Source organism: Anoplophora glabripennis, unplaced genomic scaffold (genome assembly GCF_000390285.2).
Source record: "Anoplophora glabripennis isolate ALB-LARVAE unplaced genomic scaffold, Agla_2.0 scaffold25, whole genome shotgun sequence".
NCBI lineage: Eukaryota > Metazoa > Arthropoda > Insecta > Coleoptera > Cerambycidae > Anoplophora > Anoplophora glabripennis.
The window spans coordinates 116,130-142,631 of record NW_019416306.1 but is presented as its reverse complement, the minus strand read 5'-3'; the positions used below and the strand labels follow the sequence as shown (position 1 = coordinate 142,631).

Here is a 26,502-nt window from a genome sequence, read left to right as displayed (position 1 = left end):
ACATCAGTTTTACTTACCTGTACATTATCTTAAATACTTAACCAAAGTTTATTCAATTTGTAAACATTAATAAATAAAGTTCGAACTGGATGTTTATAAAACACATATTCAGAATACTTAATAATATTTATCTGTATACATATACATACATAAACACAACAATATGTATTTTGAACACAACAAGTAAATTACAAATATATAATAAAATATGTAGGTACAAAATTATTTTGAAAGTTACATAAAATTCTAATTCTAACCACAAACATTATAGTCGATAATAATAAATAAATAGTAAAAACTCATTTTGAAAATCATAATAAAATTAAGTAGTTAACTATGTAACTTAATCAATTGGCCAACTAGAGATCATTTAAAATTGAAATTAGCGTTGACTAAAGAATTTATAAAATCGAATAATTTAATTAATAATCTAAAACAATCAATAAAAGTTAAAAGTATGCATTTTTCCTAACAGAATTAACAGTTTTTTTTTCAAAGTCGATATATACACATTTTTACCTAAAACTGATTGTGAAACCAAAATTAGGGCTCCTAAATTGATACATCTGACACCTGACAAAAAACCTACTAAACAGATTGGATATTAGTACATGTTTATATATTATTTTAATAAAATTCGGATTTCTAGAGAAGTCGTTCAAGTATATTACAATAGTGACAATACATCAAGCGATAGATACAATATTTCAACGTAGGAAATTGTTAACAAAAAAATAAAATTTCGCATTAACCGTATACAACAAGCCACAGATACACAGGTACCTAAATGTATTCTTTATGTACATCAATTGGAAGGTAAAAAATTAATTAACAAAGGGAAAATATGGCTAATATTTTAGTATTACATACCTGCAATAATTTACTATACATTGAACTACAGGCAACATTGATTATATTATAACATACCAACGAATTACAATCTAGTGACAAATGACAGTCGACGTATGTACAATATAAGTCTTACATGCTTTATTATAATATTTTTCATCACGTATAATAATACAAAGAGAAAACTACCCCTTAACAGGCAGACATAATTCTCGTGCTTCGCACCATTTACAATTTGCACAAGCCCTAAATACCAAATAAAAAACGAAAAGTCTTTCCGCAAATTCACATATATAACAAATCTAATATAACTCTTTGGCACTGCAAAGAATGTTCTCCAGGGTTGTTTACAGTCCTGTGACACCCAAATTCAACTAAGTCCTTAATAAACAAATACAACTAAATAGGGTGTTTAAGTAGTCAACCCATGATGGTGATGACCCAATACAACCCCAGAAAATGCCATAGGTCACTGGTGATGTTTTAACGTCCCATTGGCAGAAACATGGTGATTCACAACATGATGCGGCGTATGTACATGGTGGCTTGCATGATGGTGTGACGCATGGTGATTTTGATTATTTGTTACAGAATTGTTATTATTTTGCTGCTGTGCCTGCCGCTGAGAATTTTTTTTATTTTTCATTCTTCGATTTTGGAACCAAATTTTAACTTGTCTTTCAGTCAAGTTCAAATTTCGCGCTAGTTCCCATCTTTTTTGTTTGGAGACATACGCATTAAAAAGAAATTCTTTTTCTAATTCCAGGGTCTGAAATTTTGAATATGGCTTGCGTTTTTTGCGTACAGTGACTTGCCCAGTCCATTCCAGCGGATTGGTGCCTGTTCCACAAGGTACAGTTACTCCCATAGAACCCAACGAACCTGAAGCAAACAGAGATGGGGATGATCCCCACATAACTGTGAACAATTAAATATTCGACTGCCGATATAAACTAAAGACATGCATATAAACATTTAATGTGAACCTCTCCTTAACTAAATTAATTCGAAAAAGTGACATTATTTTTTATTATTAAGAAATGCAATTTAAAAACTTTGGGCAAATTTTGTCGTGTGCAAATATAGTAAAAAGGAAACGAAATGTTGTTGGGGTTTAATGTTCCTCTCGTGGATCGTCTTTAGATATACCACACTGAATTAATCTACTTAAAATGGAAGCAAATATAAAAATATCAAAGAATATTTAGTATGTGATACAAAAGCAAAGGAGATAAAGTGTACAAAGTTATGTGAATAAACCTGTACACGGAACAGTGAAACTATTAAGTGGTATTACACAAATTCACCACCAGGTTTTCAGAAAATACAGTTTTTAAATATCATTTTGTTCCCTGTTATTAAAAAACACGATTTAAATGGTACGCCTTTCATACATACGAAAAGAGTCTTGTAAATATGAGGATAAATCTTTCTGTCAATTAAAGCAAGAGATACCCCAACATATGCATATTACTGTATTCGCATAAAAACACTCGTGTTGTGCTTATATGAGGTGTTCATTTCATAAATCCAGGTTTTCATTATTAAAAACTGTGTGTCTGATAAAAATTTTGAAGCTTTGAGTCTTTAGTCTTTTGACAAAAAATCTTTTCGAGCTACGGTTATCGAGCAAAAAAATTGTCCAAAATTTCTTTTTCTTTGGAACTCAGTCAATGCAGGTTAGTTAGGTTCTTTATTCATCTTCAATTTGCTTTTTGAATGGTCCACATTGAATGGAAAATCATTATCGATATCTCAACAACAAATTATTGCACAGTAAATTCAAGAAAGGTTTTGAAAACTTAAATAAATACTCTGCAAGTAACTACATGCTAAAATATTTTTTATCCTTGACATTAATTTGAGGAAAGTGCAAAAAATGACTTTTTACGGTTTTTAAGATTATCTACTGTTAATTTACAAATATTGGTGAAAAGACTAATGATAAGAAAATTTTTTCCGCTCAACGTACCCACAATAACTGAAAATTGACAAGTTGATTCATGGAACCGTTTTTCTGTTCCAAATGATGAAAGTTTTGGAAAGAATTAAAGGCCAAAGGCCAAGGTAATTATAAAAATGAAAAAGAAAAATTGTCCTCGACTTTTCTCACAATTTTGCATTAGATATCGAAAATTTAAGAAGCAAAAAAATTTCAAAAAATTTCAAAACAATTTCAAAAATTTTTTGATTTGTTTATTTTGAAAAAGTTGCAGGACATTTGAGAAAACAATATCCAATTATTTCTGACTCGATTCGGCCTTTGCACTAATTATACTAATCTTTATGAAACAAAAATTCTATAATGACTATAGTCAGAGACCATTGTGCTGAGCAAAATATAATATAGGTTGCAGCTTTTTTATTACAATACCCTACATATTTTTGGCATTTAGGGAGAATAGTGACTACAATTATTTAAGGCGTTTTAGGATTATTCTGAAAAACTTAAAATTTGAATTAGGGTGGTCAAATAAAAAAGAAAAAGTCATATGAAAGAATATACTGCAACTCTTTGTTTTCGAGAACAAAAAAATCATTGAAATGGGTATCCTATTAACGTTTTTGCGAAACAATTAATTCTAGTTACATTAGGTTTATCGAAGTACTTGGTATGGTAAGTTAAAAAAACCAATAAATCGAAAATGATTCTTTTTTCCTTGGAACCAACACTAGGAGTTACAAGCAATGATCGAACTTGTGAAATACCCAGTGGCGTCGATATCACAGGGTTTTTAGTGAAAGTGACGCCCGGTCATTTTAACGTCTCGTTTCTCGAAAAGAGCAACCGTTGACGAACATTTCCTCATCTACTTTTTTCTATCTTATTTTAACCAGTTAACTCTAGCGTATTATACTCATAAAATATTATTTTGATCTTATATCCCGTTACTATTAGAAAAAATTTAAAAATTTCCTACAACTTTTGTTCTTGTACAAATATTAGATAGATTTTTCAAAACAAACTGCATCATTCAGCAGGTCTCATTTGGTCACGCACTTTCACAGTATACTCAGTATTCCAATGTTCCCCACATATAAGTAAGAAATTGCAATGCTTAATAGGCCTCACTTTTCGGTTTACATTCATTTTAAAAATCCTCAGTATAGTGTTAAAACTACGTGCATTTGTCGCCAAAATTTTTTATGCGTGGGTGGGGAATGAATCTGAATCACACTTGTTAAAATGCATTCCTCTCAAAATAAAAATTAATCTGTCTTGGTGATTTTTTACTCACTGCTAACAAAGTTACAGGGGAGTCAAGTTTTCGTTGGAATACACATAATGCAACACACCGTGCATCCCATTTTCAATATCACGCTAGCTTATTATTTTAGTTACAAAGTTGCGGTTTTCTCGAACATTGTCACTCTTCAAGTGATAGATTTTCAATATATTTTTTAGTTTCAGAGCTCGTAGATATATATTTTTTTATATATACAATAAATAAACATTTTCACGTAGAATCAAGAAGGATACTTATTTTTACAATAGCTGGACTAGTTAAAAAGAGGGCGTTCTGGGCTTTATACGAGGTCTGTTCAGAAAATAACCGAACTTTTTTAATTTTGCGCTAATACTTAGTGATATGTTGTTAGCAACACTGCGTTGCGATTACTATGTAATCACATGCTCTTGGATTGTTGATAACTCATTTTAGTTTTCGTTATATTGTTATTCGAGTGTAATGTGTTTAAGTGTTAGTGACGAATGTGCGATTTTCTGGAGCAACGATGCAACGTAAAATTTTGCATGTAACTGGGAACTTTCACGGAACGTTTCAACTTTTGAACAAGGTTACGGACATGATGTTCTGAGTCGTACGCAATGTTACGAATGGTTTTTACGACTTGAAAGTGATCGTCAGTCAATTTAAAATGATCCTCGATCAGGAAGACTTTCGACTTCAACTGATGACTTCCACTTTCAGAAAGTCAAAGATCTGGTTCATGCAAATTGCAGAAGAGGTGAGCATCTCAATAGGGTCATGTCATGAAATTTTGACTGAAAAATTGGACCTGCAGTAAAATGTGTTCCTCGTTTGATGACCGCACAACAGAAAGAATATCGCGTGAACGTTTGTTGGCAACTCCTTGGACAATCCAATGACGATGAAACATTCATTCAAAGGATCATAACGGGAGATGAGAGCTGGGGTTTACGGCTACCACATTGAGACAAAAGTTCAATCATCACAATAGACTGGCAAAAGATTTTCACGCCCCAAGAAAGCACGCCACTCTCGATCCAGTGCCAGTTTTTTTCGACGTTAATGGAATTGTGCATTTTGAATTCTTACCTCAAAATGAAACAGTGAACCAAGGCGTTTTACAATGGTTACGTGAAAAAATCCGCAAAAAGAGATAAGAGTTGTAGCGAGAAAACTCATGGTTCTTGCACTTAGTTCTGTCAATTTGTCAGTTTTGTGCCAAAAATCAGATTACTGTCCTCCCTCACCCTCCTTATATACCAGACCTGGCTTCATGCGATTTTTTATTATTATTTCCAAAATTAAAATCAGTGCCGAAAAAACCGTTTTCGGACTACTAATGACATCAAAGTAAATTCGTCACAGACTTGAAAGAGCATTTCAAATGGACCAGAAAAATCCAGGACTGCCTCGCGAAATGGGACACACCTGCGAAAAGTGTGTAAATAGGAGAGGGGAGTAGTTTGAATGTGACAAGGACCAATAATGTATAAAATTAGATAATAATAAAGATTGAAAAAGTTATTTTCTAACGACTCCATAAGTATTTGTTATTCACAAAAAGAAACGGTTATACAATTTTTTTTTTACTTTGAGATAAGTACTACAAAATATACAGGTTCGGAAAATCCCCATGGTACATCGGCCGTTACGTGAAAGCGATACCTAAAGTAAGTCATAGAAATCCGTGCGATAGACAAGGATGGTTACATTGAAGACGTTTCATAATCTGAATAGTCACCGCCCGTTTCGGGTTAGAAGTGGGACTGACTATTCAGATTATGAATCGTCTTCAATGTAACCATCCTTGTCTAAGGCACGGATTTCTATGACTTACTTTATTGCTCTCACGTAACAGCCGATGTACCATGGGGACTTTTCGAACCTGTATATTTTGTAGTACTTATCTCAAAAAGTAAAAAAAAATTGTATAGCCGTTTCTTTTTGTGAATAACAAATACTTATGAAGTCGTCTTCACTATAGGTATCCTTGTCTATCGCACGGATTTCTTTACTTTACTTTGTCGCTTTCATGTAAAGGCAGATGGACCATGTGGATTTTCCAGCGCTGTGTTACTTAAGTAATCCAAAATATTTCAGAGGGTGGTTCTTCAAATCATTTTGTGAAAAAAGTTTATACTAACATAATAATGTCCAAAAACCAGAAGCGAACGTGGGAACAATAATTAAAAAAATAGTTTGCACATCAATGCATATTTTGAATTTTATAGTATTTTTTTAATACTTGGTCATTATTTGACATGTCTTAGTATTTTTTAATTTGAAGCTATATTATTTACTGACCTTACATTATATTATTATTTTTAATAAACTAGCATTTTTTCCAGAATTAAACTACGTATGAAGAAATTTTTTTATCAGCCAGTGAACGAGAATAACAAAACATAATCAGAAAATATCAGTGCCGTGCGTACTGTTTTTTTTAAATAATGAAATACCTACTATTGCCTATACGCACGCCCCTGGTGAGGTGATTAATTTTAAGTATACACTAAAGCATGTTTTCCTATAGACAGCCTGAGAGTTTAAAATTAAAAGAAAAACATAAAAACAAAAAGAAATAAACGCCCTTTTTTGAAATTGACACATTTTTGGACAAACGTTTTCTCTTCTCTTTTTCATAAAAGACTATAAAGAATCACCCTCTGAAACAATTTAAACCACCTAAGAAACACCATGTATATTTGGAATGCGCAAACACCCTCTTTTTAATAAAGGGGCAAACCGTTGGCACAAATTGTTTACACGAATGCCCATTTTACATCAAATGCCGTTCAATTTCTGGATAATGTCCTTTGATGCTTTAGTACCCTACTACCGCTAGGTCTGTTAATGTCTTAATAATGCTCGTGACGCCGTAGTAATTCCCTCTTACAACACCTGGGCTATGTCTAGGATATGTATGTACTAATGCCTGTAATGACCATGAATGCCTGGATCTTTTATACCACTGGATCCTACGCAAAAAAAATGAGACAAGTTGTTAATATATCAGAAAAAGTCCAACAGTAGCACCAATCAAAATACACACATTTAGATTTTTTTAGCTATAGCTCCAAAACTAAATGAAAAATTTGATTTGCTTTGACCTGATGATTTAGAAGTGGCCAATCACAAAATCTGCAACGTTAAATCTTTAATAATAACCGAGATGCCTACCTTAAAGTAACATCGAAAATGGGATGCACTGTATAGGTTATGTTAAATCTCCTTAAATGTTTCTAAATTTAGTTGCACTCTAAGTAGAGTATCTGTCATGCCTATTCAACGTGATAATTATTTTTGTTATTCTTTATACTACTAAAATAGATACAACAATTTTTGGGTATAAGCAGAAAAAGAAAGATCTATTTAACTGAAATTATACTAAATAGCAGTACTGTTGTATTGATCTTAAATATTCTAATAAATGTACGGGGTGTTCCATCGAAATAAACTAAAGGGGGGGCACAAATGATACTAGAGATTCCTTGGGTGAAAATAAGTCGATTTTACCCAACTTACCTATATCCCAAGTCGCATAATAAAAAAGATACAGGGTGTCAAAGTGAAAAATAAAAAATGGTTTTTCCTTAATAATTTCTATAATTTTAGTCAGAAATGTTTCAAATTTTCAACAGAGAGGTTTTTTAATGATGGGAAAATAATATAATAATGATTTTTGAGTGTCGAGTATAAGGCGCCCTCTGCAGGTAACGTTAAGCATTGAATATGTAGTAACTTTTTTGCCAACCCCCGTATACAGCTTTCAGTAACAAAATATGAAATATTGGACTTTTTTGAACAAAAAAGGTATACATATTGAAAATGGCTAAAGCCAACCTTTGAGGAGATATTTATAATTTCATAAATTAGTGTTACGAATACCAAGGTACAAACAGACACTTTTATTAATAAATTCAGAACGCATTGCCTCACAGTACTTATTAGCTGTGTATCTGTATTTTAAAATTTGACCAAAAGGGGGCGCAGGAATCAATTCAGACAGTTTATTTTTCCTTATAAATTTACTTTACTCTTTTTGCGTATTTTAGCATGTGCGAATACACACATAATTTCTATTTAATTGTTTTTTCGGTGTCTTTATTAAAAAAAAAAAACATTTTCATGTGCATGTGAATTTATTTAAATCCTGCATTAAAGAAATTTCATATGAAATAACAGTTCAGGTGAAAAATATTGCAAAATACTTATTTATTGTTAATTTAATAATAATTATTAGAAAAATGAGCAAAACAACTAAAACCAAGAGTCACCTAACAACAGTCAATAGATAATTTAAGAGAAATAATTGGCTGACAATAAAAAAAACAAGATTTTTTAAAGGATATTTCCATTTTCCTGTAAGCATAGTCTAATTATACGATTAAAATTACGACGAACTCCTGAAAAAATATGTATGTATATATGTTTACTTCCTCAGCTGCTGCAAAAATTCTTTGACGAAGCATCTCCACACTATCAATAGGGTTGGAATAAACAACATTTTTTAAGTGACCCCATAAAAAATAGGCCATGGGTGTGAGACCCGGTGGTCGCGCAGGCCATTTGACTGGTGCATCGTTCCCTCGACCTATCCATCTCCCAGGAAAATTTAAATTTAACCATTGTCTAACAGCTAATGTGCAATGAGCACGTTTTCACGGATAGCTAGTGGCATGTCTTCAAGCAATACCTATTGGGAGTTGCTCATTTAAAAATCTCAAATATTCGGCTCCACCGAGACGCCGAGGAAGAATAAACGGACCAATAAAATAATCTCTTACGATTCCTACCCATACATATAAACTAAAATTATGTTGAAATTTGGATGTACAAACTTGGTGAGGATTTTCGTCAGACCATGAGTGATTATTGTGATGGTTCACTAAACCATGTCTTTAAAATGACGCTTCATCACCAAACAAAATACTGGATAAAATATTTCTGTTTTCCCTTGAAATGTTCATATACCATTGACCAAAATCTATCCTGTTAGGGTAAATTCGCAGCAGTTAATTCCTGCACAGGTTGTAGATGGTAGGGGTATAAAAGATTATTATTCGCAATTTTCCAAATCGTATTATGTGAAACGTTATATTGTGTCGCCAATTTTCTGGTACTAGTTACAGAATTCTGATCTTGTAAATTGCCAAGGACAATTTCAAAGTTGTACACGTCTTCTACCACTACCTTCAGGACGAGGTTGAATGTGTCCGTTTCCTCGAAGTCTTCTTTCTACCGCCGCAAAAGTTTTTCTAGCAGGAACACGACAATTGGGATATCTGGCATGATAAAGTCGTACAGCAGCAGCAGCAGCACAGTTCTTATAACATTCGAAAAACACTTGCAACATATCGACATACTCCTCATTAGTATACATAATTTGTTATTTTATTCAATTCCAAAACTATTTAATATCTAGGACACAGGTAAATAGTGACTAAAATCAATTAACACTTTAAACTAATACTTCAAAATTGCAATTTACGGGTATTCAATAGTCAAATGACATATACCTACTGACTTTTTAATTTATTTAAGCAACTCGAACCTTGGTATTCGTGTAGGTATAAATGCGTAACACTAATTTATGAAATTAAAAATATCTCCTCAACGGTTGGCTTTAGCCATTTTCAATATGTATACCTTTTTTGTTTAAAAAAGTCCAATATTCCATATTTTGTTACTAAAAGCTGTATACGGGGGTTATCAAAAAAGTTACTACATATTAAATGCATAACGTTACCTGCAGAGGGCGCCTCGTACTCGACACTCAAAAATCATTATTATATTATTTTTCCCATCATTGAAGAGTCTTTCTGTTGAAAATTTGAAACATTTCTGACTAAAATTATAGAAATTATTAAGGAAAAACCATTTTTTATTTTTCACTTTGACACCCTGTATCTTTTTTATTATGCGACTTGGGATATAGGTATGTTGGGTTAAATCGACTTATTTTCACCCAAGGAATCTCTGGTATCATTTGTGTCCCTCCATTTAGATACACCCTGTATAGTCCTCTGGGTCTAGTCAATAAATTTTCTAAAAAAAATGCGACTTTATCATATTTTATTATTAAGTTTGAACTAACTTGTATAGTAAAAGCTTGAGTAAAAGGAAACTGATAACAGAAAAAAATTACATTAGGTACTTAAAGAGCAACTCTGTATAGTGGTCCTAAATTCTTTTCCGATATTTTCAAGCCGGACCAGAAAATAATGGTACGTTTTTTTTATATAGAACTGCTTCCGAAAATAGATAATAAGGGAGATATACCACTTTAAAAAGAAATAATAGATATGTCTTTGTGATATATTGAATGTTTCTAGATATGTCTAATTCACATTTTAAACTTAGTTTTAGGGCATATGGATACTAATTTATACAGTACAATTCAAATCCCACATCTCGCCTGACATGTAGTTTTAGATCTTTTTATTTTCACCTCATTTTTTTTTTAAATTTTCATGAATTTTTCGAAAGCGGTTTGATTTATTCAAAAATTGTAAAAAAAACAGGATCAAACAAAAAAGTTGCAGATGAAATACTTAATGACAGTTGCCCCTCTAAAACTAACCCCTATCCAAGATTTGAATAATACCACACAAATTACTGCCCAGATGCACCAAGTTTACGATACCTTACCATTTAAGATGTCGTAAAGAAATAACCATCACCATCTTTTATAGGGGCACACCTCATTATCCACATTCGAAAAAAAATATATGTAAAATAATAGGTAAGTACTATTATTTTTTATGTACTATCCGTCTCGTAAATACATACAGTCAATGTAGGACCACCCTGTATAGAATAATTTTTTTAGTATATTGTAATTTAATATTATCAATATTTTTTTTTATTGTAACACGTAATTTAAATATTAGTAATATGATAGGAGAGTAGTTGCAAATTAATCAAAAAGTCGTCTAGATATAAAAACTGTCAATACAAATATATATCATACTTACTTATACTTTCAAAAACAACTACAGATTTAAAAAAATATTTTTTTAAAAGAGACCCTCACAGGACCATACCACATATATTAAACTTTTCTTAAAAGGAAAGTTTTCCTAAAATAAAAAATTATAAAGTTGCCAGTGTAATAATTTTTTTGATGTGACACCATGTACATTTTTTTTAAAATCAAAAACAACAAAGTTAATTAGAGGAGTGACATTTCTAATCGGTCACCCTTTACATCCTAAACTTGTTTATTATCGTTCATGAATATGTTTTTAATAATTCTGATGCTTAGGTCTAAATACAAAGAGATTTTTTAACCAGGATCGAAAAGCAGTGCAAACATTTCACCGACTTCCTCGAAAATATTTTATTAGCACGCATGCTACCGACGCATGGAACGAAATGATAGTATGTACATTTTATCATATCATTCCTTGTATGTACCAAATTTGAATTAAATACTGTCCAAAAAATCATTATAAAAATTTAATCTCAACACCCTGTATCTGAGTTGCAAAATACTTTACGAATTATGTTAGTAGGAACTGTTTTACTCAAAATCAAGTCCTCTATCGTTTGTCAGAATTTTTAACAAAAAAACCGGAACATCCTGTATATAATACATATTAAATAAAGTAAAAATGTGTACCTAGGTACAAAATCAGCTGACTATGTAAACACGGAAACAAATGTGTTGCAAGAATCACTCAACGGCTGTAGTACTATGAAGCTATAGCACTTTTACTATGCAATAAAACTGACCTAAGTCATAAAATCTTTAAAAGTCCTCAATGAATAGAATTTGATTATTACTGTACTTATGAAATGTTTTAATTGCCTACATTTTCGGTGACAGATGTTGATACTAACGTATTTATATCATAAAAATAAACATAGGTAGGCACTTATTTCCTATTTATGTATATTTTATTTATTTTTTACAGACTTTAAAAATTGAATGATCTCAATCAAATTAAGGTAAATTATTATTTATTTGCTATTTATCTTTCCATATTTTGTATTTATATTTATTTAATTCCCATTCTACCTACATATTTTTACACTTATTTACATTACAATTTTTAATTTTCAACAATTTTATATAAATTCTATTCTTGAAATAACTTTTTAATAACAAAAATAATAATAAATAATTACAACAATAAAGATAATAACAAACAATTATTCTGAAAGCGGCATATTACTATTTGGAATAAATGAGCTAGTTATGCTTGCTTGTTTTGAATGCTTGTGACATCTAGCGACAAAACTATGAAGTATAAGCTTCTCGCACTGTAGACATGCATTGTTTAAAAATACGTTTCGTCTATCGATATTGACATACATTAAAGTTTTTCATTCGCTTACTCACCTGGTGGAGGATATGGGGTGGATGGAACTGGCTCAGGTGCATAATTTCCCAATCCATAGCCTGACCTGTCGTGAGCATGGGCAAAACTTGCGCTTTCGGCCACCATAGCCGCAGCAGCAGCAGCACGGCCTCGGTCATCCGCAGGAAGGTAAGGGACGGCTTGGTGTGTATCCACATGATGTCTGGATGCTGAAGAATATGGTGAATAGTTGCACCAAGAATTTCCAGAAAAGCTTTGATGGCAAGATGAAACTGACGGATCAGCGCTGGGACCCGCCGACACGCTGCTATATTTATATTCCGGAGTTCCTGTAGCAGCCGTTGCGGCCGGCGACCAAAACGAGAGAGGGGCTTTTCTGCTATCTCTACTTCCTGTTGGATCTGCCAAGTTATAGTACGTAGGTGCACTGTACTGGTGATGATTAAGACCAACAGTAGGTTCGAAAGCTGTTGCCCCTGCATGATGATTTTCGGAGGGCGAATAAGTCCACGGCTGCCCATGACCGTGTCTGATAACACCGTCTGCACAATCTCCGTAGCCGCTTGAGGTTAATCTTTTGGCGGGAATATGTAAAGGACCCGCAGAGCCACTATTACTAGTGACGCTCGCTGGCGAAGAGCTAGACGTTGCAGAGGTAGTAGCCGCGGGTGGCGGCACCGTTGCTGGACTAGTCATTCCACTGTTACTTATCGGCGTAGCGGCGCTCTGGGGGGCAGGTGGGGGGCTTTCTTCGTAGAGGCTACCGTTCATCATGGACCACCACGTCACCCCGGTGGAAGACCCCGCTCCGGTGGCTGGGGAGGATCCGGGGGGATGCACATGGTCGTACAGGGTGGGCGCGGCGCACGCCACGGGGTCCGCGATGGTGATGATGATGTTCGTGCGATGGAATCACAGCATCGGAAGATTTGGTGGCGGGGGATAAGCAGGTTACAGTCAAATGTCAGACGTAGGCCAGGCACGTTGACACACAAGCCAGATAAGACGAAGATTTATGAAAAAGAGAACACTACAATGAGCAAGGCAATCCAATAGCTTAAACACATTTATTTAAAAACAGTCTCCAAAAAATTATATGTGTCACTTAAGTGCCACTTTATTTGATTTAAATGTTCTTATCAGTTCTTATTATTTTTCTAAAATTATAACCACAAATATTAAAAAATATATATTAGTTCTGATATTTTTATAAATTGCACAGGTACGATTTTTTTATTTTACTAAATTGCAATTAGACACATTTGTAACGTCACAATTATTAATTTGTCACGATCTCCGATAAAACTAACTCTCGGAAATGAAGGTGCGTGAGTTTTCTTGAGGATTTGTTATCGAAGATATAGATCGCGAAGTGACACAGCAAGAGCGCTCGCATATGCTGACAAACATCAACTCACAGGTTGCTAGCACATACTGAAGTCGTGTGGAACTCGCGTTTAACTCTGTCGGCTTGGATCGGCAGCGCGCGTGCGATCTAGCGGCTTTACAGGAAATGCTGCGATGTGGTCCTATATGTCTCATGCCACCTTGCTAGCTTTAGCTACGACTTACGTTATTTAATTTTTGTCCTTCCATACATTGCGGATAAACTACCCTTATTTCTGTGATCAGTTCACATATTTCTTATAAGACTACCATTCCAGTTGAATTTAGCTCGCGTTCTGAAACTGTATTTTCTCAAACGGTTGGAAGTATATATGCAAAATTTTACGCCCCATGAGTTATGCCAATTTCCTCATCTAAAGCATAATTTTCCGGTACAAATGTGGACGAGCATATATAACCCCCTATTTATTTATTCATCAGTTTTTCAAAAAAGTATCTAATAATCCTAACATTTTTCAAAATATGTACCTGTTACGTAATATGATCAGAATCTTAATTTGTAACTTTTAATGTTAACATTTTTAAGGAATAAACTTACAATTTTTGTTACATTGCAATAACAATTATTTAATAATGAATAATTATGTTATCTACCTCCTTCTGGACTTAAATTAACAGTATTTTAAAGGCATATATTATTAATTTCTCGTAACCCTTTTTTACCTATATCATTGGTGTTAACGATGTTTATGAGTTAGTTTCCAAAATCTATTTTTTTTAATTAGTCCTATTTTCATTAGGTATTAGGTCTTGTATTTGCACATTACTTTAAAAATGTTAAGCTAATTCATAATGATTATAAAAAAATAAAAGTTAAATTTAGTCTTTGATGGTAAATATCCAAGAAACTCCATAAGCAACCCAAACTCTTGTTCTTTTTTCTAGCTATGAGGGACTACTTTGGAGTAAAGAACAACACGAAATCATGCTAAGAAAATAATAAGTTATTTTATTAGACGATTTGTAATATTATTTAATAATTTTATTACATCAGGTGTGTTTTTTTTTTTCATTAGTATATAGTTTTTTTCTTAATTCCTATCATTTTCTTAGCTGATAACTTTGGACAAAGATCAATACGAAATCCGTAGCTAGGAAAAAATAGGAATTAAGTTTTAAGGTTTGATATTTCTATATGTTCAGTTTCGATAGAGAATTTTTTTTATTTTTACGAAATTAATTACTAGCTTAATTACTGTACTGTACTATAGAATTATTTCGTTAACATACCAATAGGGTGCAAAGAATAAGTTCCATTTTTTATGGGGATTATAAACATTTTGAGAATTCATAATTACATATTTTGAATAGGGTGATCAGCACATTATCGTTGTCTATGTCACTACAAAGTTGTATTAGGTAAAGAAGGCAAATAGGCAAGTTAAGTCGGCTCCAGTTCATGTGGAGCCTTGCCAAATATTCGCCAAACATACAAGCACATTAATAGATTGTTCGTGGCACCTGCTGCAACGACCAGGTTAGAACGATTCGTTTCCACTGACTGGAATTAGTAAATTCTCTCTTTGATTACTTTAATAACTATCTCTCATTTCATTGCATCCACCTATATAATGGCAAGAACAAATATTTATTATATTATTTATGAATGAACTGCACTGATAAATGTGTTATAACCTAATAAATTTTTCTTCTATTGAAATTTTACACACTTCCAAGTTTATCTATCTACTCGTAGTTTGCTGTAATGCATTTATTGCTCAAATTGTAAGAATCTCGAGAAAATCGTTTTTCTTTTAATAACTGCTCTTCCAAATGTTTTGCAAGAGTTAGAAAAGCAAGGAATGGCAATAAAGTCCACGTAAACTCCACGTTATGAAACTATATTAATCATATCAAAGAAATTAGGGGAAAAATGATAGATATTTGAACTCTAAACTGTAAATAGTAGGTATGACACAAGAATAATTTTCAGTTCTTTGCAACCTTGTAGGTAGGTATCTATTATTTCATTTAGTGCAGACAATTAGGCCCTGTATTTATATAACAGTTTGGACAAACAAATCTTCGTTCTCAGACGTGGGCCCAATACACGCCTCATGCACCCAATTGAGACATAGAGCACACTGAAGCATGACAGCCATAAAATTATCTTCACATAACTTACAGTACCGATTTTCTTCGCAATTTATAGCTACACCTTTTGATCAAGCAGGTCTATGCCACTTGTTCTTTACATGAATCATTATCTTTTATCCTACTGAAATGGATTTGAAGTTGTCTCCAATATCATTGTCTCGGAATATATCTTTTGTTACCTCCTGGGCTTTTTTATTGGACGTCATTATAACTATTTTCGATTTCTTAGAAAACTATCGCTTACCTATATATTCAATATTATGTATGAGAATTTACCGTAATTGGACGAAAAATATTCTGGAAACTTCCTATAATTTAATTAAAGAAAATTTACATGAAATTACTTGTTGAATATTGTATCCATAAATGATATTTTACTGGACGACTTGGATGAAAAGTATTCTCGATAGTGATATGTCGAGCTTAAAAATTCTTATAATTTAGGTAAAGAAAATTTAAATGAAGTTTGTTGGCAAATCGGTAAAAAATGACATTTTACTGGAGAAATATTCTATCGGTATCCGATTATTTCCACGCAACCGGTTTGTTTTCGAAGACATATTCATATATTGATTTATTTAATATATAATAAAATTATTTTGCAATATTTTTGGAATTTAACTTATTGATTAAATTAAAATATTTTTAACTTATTTATTTATTTATTATTTTTCCTTCAGTGCAAGCTGTAAGTAAACATAAGCATGAGGTGTGATCAAAAAATGACTATAATAATAAGTAGGTACCTACTACAATTGTTGCCCAAAATATAGGGCACGAAGGCTTTGACATTTGACAGAAACAGCATCACTTTATAAATTCATCAAAAATACCTAATACCTAACAAATTTTCATATTTTTAAATACTATTTTCAGCATTTTGTTAATAATATACAGGGTGGTCCACTTTTTTCGATCAAACTTCAGGAATCAATACAATATCAAAAAATTATGTTAGTTTGCTAAATAAACTATACCCGACAAATGTTTACTTTTTGAGATACAGCGCGTTAAAGTTTCCCGAAAAAAAATATATTTTTCGAATTTTTCTGCAGGTGATGAGGTTTCACCCGTAAGATTTTTATAAATGATTTTGCACTGTACGTGTGATCTTTGGAGAATTTTTCATTTTTTTTACTTTACCAGTGACGGAGAAAATAGGGGTCTCCATTGATTTAGTAAAAAAATATTAGTACGCCACTGGCTTTAAATTTAAAAAACAATATTTTTTGGATTCTCCGTTTAATTTGGGACAAAAAATTATCCTTGTAAGTTTTTCGTAACTATTATCATTTTCAAGTAAAATTTATTTATTATTACTATTACAATAGACCTACAAATTGCACGACAATAAAATAATTACTGTATCAACTCAATAATCAATATTTAATAAAACTATTGAAAATAATTACAGCTGCATAACATCTAACGAAGTTGTTCGAAATGCCCGCCTGCTGCATTAATACACATTTGACATCTTCGTATTAAAGAATTTATCCCCGCGATGATTTCATATGGCCTCTGCTTGAGATTATCACAGGCGTCTATTATTCTTCTCTGCAACTGATTTCTGTATTCAATTGGTACAGAGTAAACATCATCTTTCAACGTACCCCCTACATAGTAGTCGAGGGGGTTAAGATCTGGTGATCTAGGAGGCCAAGGCACCGGCCCCTCCACATTAAGCAACGGTTCATATGGCAAACGTCCTATCCAGCGGTTCTGATAATTTGCATTCATCCAGTTGCGAACTATTTGGCCAGAGTGAGCTGGAGCTCCATCCATTTGGAACCAACTGCGATATCTTTGGTTTAAGGGAATAACTTCCAGTAATTGGAATAACTTATTTTCCAGAAAATTAGCAAATTATACTGAATTTAGCCTTGGGGGTAATACATAAGGTCACAAATATTTCCACCCATCACACCTAACCAGATGTTAGAACTAAATTCTTGCTGGAATGATCGGCGTCTCACTTCATGAGCCCAAATATGATTGTTGTGATAATTAAATGTGCCTCCTCTTGTAAAACAAGCTTCATCGGTCCATAAAATATTTCGAATAAATTCATTGTTATACTGCCAACGGTTTAAAATCCAGCGACAGCATCTCCTGGATGTAGATCTTGTACGGGATTGAAGTGATATGCACGTTTACGGAAATTGCGATAGCAACGCCAAACAATTTTGAAGAATATCGAAGGCGTCTTACGATTTGAGAAACTCTCGATTTATCAGATTTTTATGTACACTTGTATTAGAATTAGGCAAATTATGTTTAGGCAAGTAAAACATAATAAATAATAAATTCGCATGGTAATAATATGTCCACGTTATTGTATAGAAATAAGTAAATAAATTTTACTTGAAAATGATAATAGTTACGAAAAACTTACAAGGATAATTTCTTGTCCCAAATTAAGCGGAGAATCCAAAAAATATAGGTTTATAAATTTAAAGCCAGTGGCGTACTAATATTTTTTTACTAAAACAATGGGAACCCCTATTTTCTCCGCCACTGGTAAAGTAAAAAAATTTAAAAATTCTCCAAAGATCACACGTACAGTGCCAAATCATTTATAAAAATCTTACGGGTGAAACTTCATCACCTACAGAAAAATTCAAGTTTGATCGAAAAAAAGTGGACCACCCTGTATAGGTAAGTATTTGGGACACTGGATATCTATAAGAATATTTTCTGTGTTGTTTTTCCTCCGATTGCAAAAAAATATGTATATACCTAAATATCTATATGTAATTCTTTTTTAACGTAAGTACCTAAAGTACCTATACTCATTTGTAAATTTTATTGTTGTCCGAAACGGCTGTAATTAATAGTACAGTCCGTATGATATTTGTTGAGAGATAGTGTTCTAAGAAAAGAATAAGCCAATGAAGTTCTGTTGTCGGAACTACTGTAACAGTTTACCGCAGCAGGGGCGTGTCTTGAAATTTTCCGCCAGTCTCATTCTACCTCGGGTGTCGAATGCAGTTAATTCCAAGAAAGTAACGCAGGGTTCTTCTTTGAATTATATTAACAAATATCGTACGGACTGTGCCTATTTACCTATGTCAACTACATACCAACAGGGTACTAAAGTCCAAAAGGTGAAAAGCATTTCAGTTCTGAGACATCCTCGTGCTATTTATTCTTTGTAGTACCTACATTGCCCGAAATAATTATAATTTATTATTAATTAATAAAGCGTTAACAACTGCGTATGAAATATAGTTTTACCACCCATGGACTCTGATAGGTAACGTAAACGAGTTGTTTTATTTAAAACATTAAAGTAATATTTAGCGTCAAATGAATAAAATACTATATTTTACATTCTTTCAATATGGATATAAATATTAGAATTTTATTTGGAATTTATACTGAATTATACTAATCCCTACGAATTAAATTTAAATTGCATTTGAAAACATTCGCTTTTGACAGAGGGACTAAGAGTAGGTATAGGTAAATTTCAAATATTAGGTGTTAGTCATACTTTATTGTTTGAAACTAAAGATTAAAATAGCACTGTTAGACTACGGAGTACGAATTGATAAGACTTTATAAATGATTACAAATCAGGACCTTAGTCAAAAAAGAATTTATTTCAGAAAGCGTCAATATTAAAAATGCAAGAAAAATCAGGTATTAATAAGCCTGAATGTATTGTTTTTTGATTTTAAAAGTACCTACTATCATTCTTGTGCATTTAAAAGTTTATTGCACTTCGGTATTAATTTAATATGGAAAAATTGTAGCAACTAGGTGTTATTGTTATTAAATGAATAATAATAATATTAATGGTTAATGTTTTATTACTTATTATCTGTTGCATGGCGCACAAGAATATTTGCGTTCATTTTACGTGCGAAGAGTCCATGCTCTGTTATCAACAAGATCATCTTGTGCGCATAAACCTTTGCAACTGCCCACTCGGAATATCAGCAACGCCAAAACTTTCCTGTGACAATTATCAAATGTGTTATATTTACACCGGCAATATAATTTATAATTTCCACAATACACACACTGACATTGATTATTGAAAATCTCCATACCTTCTGTACTTCGTACTAATACTAATTTTTAATTAATGTTTGGGGACAATCTTTTAATAAATATTCAAATATTTCTGATAGATACACAGGTGTATAATATGACACGGTGGTCCGTTTCCATGGCCTTCGCGTTCTCCGGATTTAAATCCTTTATACTTTCATTTTTGGGGATACCTATGTAAAAAAAATGTGTACCTATGATTGAGAACTCGATGACGTTATAGAACCTCGGAATGAAGGTGCATCACAGATTATTATATAATAAGCAAGATATTTTTATAAACGTGATTGATACTTTAATAAGACGGGGTCGCTTATGTCTTGACAAAAAAGCATTAAGGATTTATTGTCTTGTAAGAACAGGACATGTCATTTCCTTCCAACTCCACCAGTTCCCACTTTTATGTTAACTGAGGTTAGTAGTAGTAGTATTATCTGTTCTCTTTTGTTTTATTGGGCATACTGTTTAGTATAACACGATTAAAAAACAATTTCCAATTTTGTGACACTGTATAGATTTACCTACTTCTTGCACACCTTGGCATGAAATAATGAATTATTATTGTTATTACTATTATTAACTGTTTGATATACAGGGTGATCCATTAACGATACGGAGCGGCTGTACATAGGAAACTAGAAGTGTTACGATTATGGGGTAAAAAATCTATTAATAAATACGGCCAAAAGAAATTGATTTAAAATATTTCCAAATTTGTAACTTCGCACTAGGGGGCGCAACTGCTATAGTGTATATATTGTCGTTTTTTTTTGAAATTTCGCTTATATAACCTAAGTTGAAAACACACTTTTTAGATGTACTGTTAAACCCTTCATAAGTTTTGTTTTACCTTTTTTTTTGTTATTACCATGGCAACGCCAGTATGAAGGACATCTTGAAATTTTTAAATTGTCTTAACTTCTTATCCTTGATCGAGTACAAGAAACGACTGCTCATTTTAAAGAACTATTAATAAAATTTATATTTATGATATGGGAATAAAAATATTATTTTCCTGCACAACGGTAGACGACGCTAATCAGAAAAGTTTCGTAATTGCTTCCGTTTACTAAAACAATTAAATGCAACTAAGTACATAGGTTTTTTATGTATTGATAGAAATTTGTTAAGAAATACAGATACACAAACCGGAGTTCGATATCTTTTTTCGTTTTCAAGTTATTGTTAAGTGAAGTGACACAGTGAAGTTGTGCTACATCCTCCTTTATTTAGTTCTCTAAATAAGATTGACATAGTCTAAGCCAAACTTAAATTGTAAAACTATACCAAGCTTACTACATACTATATGCAGGTACAGCAGGTACCTGTATACTTCATTACAAAAGTTATATAGATTTTAAATTATTAACAATCGCACACATTTTTGGAAGAATTTATAAAAAAAACTATTGTTACATTGTAGGTATATACGAAATATGATTTCCGAGCACCAATTGTATAGGTACCAGTATTGACAATTAATCGATCGAATTTCTGTAATAATGAATTTACCTATTCTATTTTTGTAGAATATCTAAGTCTATTCCAAAAGTGAATAGCAGCAGAGCTGAATGCATTTTGTATGGGAGAGTTAAATCGAGAGCAGTATGACAATAAAATATGGCAGCACTGACACATACAGCACTAAGTAGTCTCAAGTTGAGGCACTGAGTGCAGGTGAACGGACTTGAATCTGATATTGGCAAAGGGCCAGCATAGGGCTAGCAAGTTCCAAACATAGTGCTGACGGGAGACGGGCGAGTGGAACAGAGAATGGCGTGTGTATCTCCGCCCTGCAAGCGGGGGTGTGAGCTTACATTGCAAACGGCGCCCGTCACTAACTATATATTGGACGGAGTCCTATTCGTTGCGCTACGTTAGCAGCCATGGATCTCCGGTTGCATGGAAATCGAGCGAAGTTATGTCTGCATGCATTGTACTCTTCACTTACTGAAATTGGATTGTGTAAACTGCAGAAGTTTAATTAACGATAAAGGTTATATATTAATGAACCCGGCGAGCAACTAGCTTCCTACGCCCGGATTTATTAAATCAAAACCAGAACTGTGTGTCCTGACGTTAAATGGAGTAGTTTAATTATTGACAAATTATTCAATGAACCGTAGACAAGAATTTATTTTAAAATTTGATTTTTATTCTAGTTCTATTGGTACCCACTTATTATTTATTGTGATATAAATATATCGCATTACAATGTTTTAAGGTTTCGGTAATTACCTATTTACTGCAGCAGAAAACTATACCAAATGCACACACATTTTTTGCGAACCCCAATTTTCATGAACCCTGATCACGTTATCTGAAATTAGTTTTGTGGGGTCGGAAAAATTTTCAACTTATACACACACAACTCTCTAATTTTCACTATTTACATCACTAGATAGTCATGTACCTATCATTTAAAACACGTGCAATAATTGAAGAACTATTCCTGGGAAATAAAGTTTCAGAAGTTTAAAGGAGAAATATCTTTATTTAATGTCATTTCAAATTGTTTATCAGCTTCTCAAATAAAGTTACTAGGTACGACAAATTTATTTTCAGGAGCAGTAAAAAGGAAGGATATCAAGTGAAAAGAAATATAAACATACAATATTTCATAATTTAAAATAGCCAATAAATGGGATATTATATTTGTACCTATAAGTATAGATAGTATCTACCTATACTCAGTAAAATTATGTAAGCAATAAAGGTGCAGAGCAAGGACGTCTCCAAGGAGGGGCAGGGAAGGGCAGCTGTCCCCCTAGAAATTCGAAAAAGTACAAAAATTTTCTTAAACCAAGAAAATATTGGAAATTTTTGTTAAAATATTTTATTTAGTTAAACTTTAATTTTGAAAATTAAAACACTATATTAAAAAAACAATGGTAAGTACTAAATTAGTATAAATTGTTATTTGTTTGAGAAAATTTTGCACTTGAATTTTAAATAAAAAGAAAAAAATATATCGGAATCAGAATAAAAGTTTAACAGTTACACGATGTTTCTTAAGTAGAGATAAAAATTAATTATTTTGTTATTATTTTAAGTAATGTAATGAGTATCATAAAAATGCACTTGATCTTATAAATAAATCAATTCTGTTGTTAATCGGTTTGGAATACAAAAAAGTGTAAAGAAGCAAATAGTGAAGATAATACAATGGCGCATATTATGACCTATTTTATTTATAATATTATACAGTGTGTTACATTTCGTTTTTGGCAAATAATGATCGATGATACCCTCACTTCCGCCACTGGTATCTAGGTTTCTAAAGCTAATAATTTTTTTGTTTCATACCTACCTACTGTTATACTCAATACGCACACTGAATTTGGTTAAATTTTCTCAAGCGATTTAGAAATAAAAAATTAAAAACTATTTTTTTTTAATTTTTGACACGTTGCGCTGTAGCTGGACAATAGCTGTCCTAAGACCCCACATTTATATATAAAAAAAACTCACTTAAGAAACATCCTGTCTGTGTAACGCACTAATTTTGAAGACCTATGTATTTTGTAGGGGAGGCAAACGTTTTTAATTTTGTAGGTTTACCCATAGAGTTAAGAAATTTGTATATTTCTTAGTTATTCATATTTTTTTTTTATAAATTTTTCTTGTATTAAAAAGGTTTTATTAAAAGTATTTCTACAAAAACTTAAATCATTGTACCTATTTGTAACTACAATTTGTATTTCTTTCATTTTCACTTTTATCATGCCCCACCCTGGCCCATTGGCTAACGACGCCCTTGGTACGGAGTGAATCCATTGAATGAAATTATTATGAGTACATTTTCACTCAATATTGAGCAATCTGATAATTTTACTCATCTGTGACAATATTTGAACTAAAACTGACTGCTTTCACTCAAATATACCCGTTAAATACATTCTGCAGATAAATTCGTATTTGGTGCACTTGCAGCTAAATTGGAGTAAATGTCATTATTGAGTGACTCCACTTCAATCGATGGTTGTCGTGCGTTGTCTTCGTCTATTCCCATTGTCCTCATTAAGTCATCTCGTGGCGTGGTGTATGGCGTGTAGTGCCGGATAAATGTCAGTTGATTCGATTATTTTGGTGAAAATTACAATAATCCAACCTAACCTAACATAATGTAAGTAGGTACATACAGGGCTGTACATAAAATTATGTTTGGATATATAATTTTTCAATTTGGATAATTATTTATTACAAGCTGTTTATAAGGTATTGTCGTGGTTTGTTCAATGCTAGTTGGGGCATATCGTGCACAGAATGATTATTTCGCGCAATATCAGTAGTTATAGGAGTCGTGTCTGTAGGATCATTTGCATACCCAGATTTCTGATATCGAAGAACGTTGTTTGACTTCATTTGTTAAGTTATGTGATAGATTAAATATATGCCGGAGAATAATAAAATACCTACTTATGTTTAGAAAACTTAAAATAATGAAAAAAAATTAAAATACATACTGATCTGATAGACTTGAAATTATTGAAAATTTTAGTAAAATTTTCTTTAAGCACTGTACTTTGTGTATAGGTATTAGTATCATGATTTTTTATTAATATACCTAAGTGGGTACACATATGTCAAAGTAGTATACCTACCTAGGTATAAAGTATAAAACACAGAATCTTCTCTTTGACATTTTTTGGAAACCCTGAGAAGTAAATTTTCCGGCATTTTTTGGACAATTACACTTGATAATCACGAATTGTATTTGGTAATTATTTACTGCAGCAGAAAACTCCCAAATGCACACAAATTTTTAGCGAACCCCAATTTTCATAAACCCTGATCACGTATCTGAAGTTAGTTTTGTGGGGCACTTTATTTATATCTATTTTGACTCTAAAATGATTGACAAAATATAATTTTCAAAAATTGATCGATAAAAAATTTTCCATTGTGATAGGTAGGTGTATATTTTAGAAAATTTTATTATCAGCCTTAATAAAAACACAAGTGGCTGGATAAGTCTTAAATCAGTTTGTCTTTAAATTTTTTAATATTCTCTATAATATACACTATTAGGTAGTATTTATTTTAACAATTTCAAATTAAACATGTGAGTATTAATGTAATAACGTATTTGTTAATTGTATATTTTAAAACGTAGGCTGTTAATTGTAAAGCACGGACAAGATTTATTATATATTAAATAAAGAATGTATCTAATAGGTATCATTTTTCGGTTTTTCTTGAAAAAAGTCCAACCGCAATGCCATTTAAATTATTAATATTCATAGAAACATCAATACTTCTAATAATCTATATGAACTGTTTTCTATTTATGTCAACAATGAGCAGTTGACATCAGCGACCAAAGTGTAAGTACAAATTAAGTACGTGGGTAAAATAGAATACAGGTAAATATGTGTTATATAATATATCAAATAAATATAGTAGATATATTTATAATAGCTTGATTTAATTTCAAGTGAGAACTTGTTACTTTGGAGACTGTTTTGCCTAAAAAATCTAGGTGTATACATATATTTTACCTTGGTGAAAACTTGCAAGCGTAGAGCCGGGAAACACTCTCGAGAGTCTGTAAAAAAACACGTTGGTTAGAATATATCCTGAAATAAAATGGTTTACATTGTGCGTCAGGTTCAAATAAATATACTATTCGGTAAATAAGCTGATTCTGTAGAGAAGACTGTTCGATTTTATTGGAATGATCCAAAATGTAACACTCCGGCTTAGGTATATAAGTTATGCTACGAAGCTTATGGATGAATATAATGCTTCTCGGAAATGATATTTCGCACACAATTTAGAGGAAACAATCGTAAATTTGGACGAATTAAGAAAAAAGACTAATCTCTGTTTGTTTGTCTCAGTCACGTTTGAAATGAATCTAAAGGCGGGGTTAGCAAAGGGCAGATTAAGCGTTTCCGATCATATTACATTTCCAGCACGTTTTGTCTACAGCGAACCATAATTGATCTACGAGTATACTTGCCTGTTAGACAACTCGAAGGGATGGAGAACTCTTTCCACGTCCCCGAACAGCTTGACGCATTGGATTTAACACCGGCAATAAGAAAATAGTGAGCCTGAAACAAAAAAAAACTATATGAAAATCATTAAAGTGTGTAGGTACCTACATATCTAATGTACCTGTTATACAGGGTGTTACAAAAGAATAGGTCAAGTAGTTAACTACAGATTTTTTGGGCGAAAGTATAATGGGATTTTCGGATTTTACTTATGAAATTTTTCATTTAGGCGCCTGTTTTTAAGAGACAGGGTATCAGTTACAAATAATTTTTTTTTTATTAATAATTTGTGTTTTTTAATAGGTAAGTACATACAGTACTTTTTTGGGTTATATATTGTTTTCCTTAGAGCAAGCGCTTTTTTATTATATTTGTTTACTCTTGTAAAGTTTTAATATAGGCTTGATTTATAATACATTGTCACTTCTTTATATATATACAGGGTAGCCCATCGAAAACGTACCGCAAGGCATTACAGGGTAGTAAAGAACTTTTCGGCAAAATCCAAAAACAGGTCAAATTTGTTTCTGAGGGGGACAACTTTTGGCT

At 32.3% G+C, this 26,502-nt stretch overlaps 1 protein-coding gene across 2 annotated transcripts; it reads right to left on the bottom strand.

Moving 5' to 3' along the window:
• Positions 1–220: 220 nt before the first annotated feature.
• LOC108903547 (homeobox protein abdominal-B) lies at positions 221–25,497 on the bottom strand. Of its 2 annotated transcripts, XM_018705770.1 has the most exons (3): positions 25,453–25,497; positions 12,409–13,203; positions 221–1,767 (listed from the first exon to the last, which is right to left on the bottom strand). In XM_018705770.1, the coding sequence occupies exons 2-3, from the start codon at positions 13,160–13,162 to the stop codon at positions 1,319–1,321; spliced, it is 1,203 nt and encodes a 400-aa protein (XP_018561286.1). In that variant the 5' UTR covers positions 13,163–13,203; positions 25,453–25,497; the 3' UTR covers positions 221–1,318. The 2 variants fall into 2 exon arrangements, with proteins under 2 accessions (XP_018561286.1, XP_018561287.1); XM_018705771.1 differs by lacking the exon at positions 25,453–25,497 and having other exon boundaries at positions 221–1,731; positions 12,409–13,492.
• Between the last annotated feature and the right edge of the window lie 1,005 nt (positions 25,498–26,502).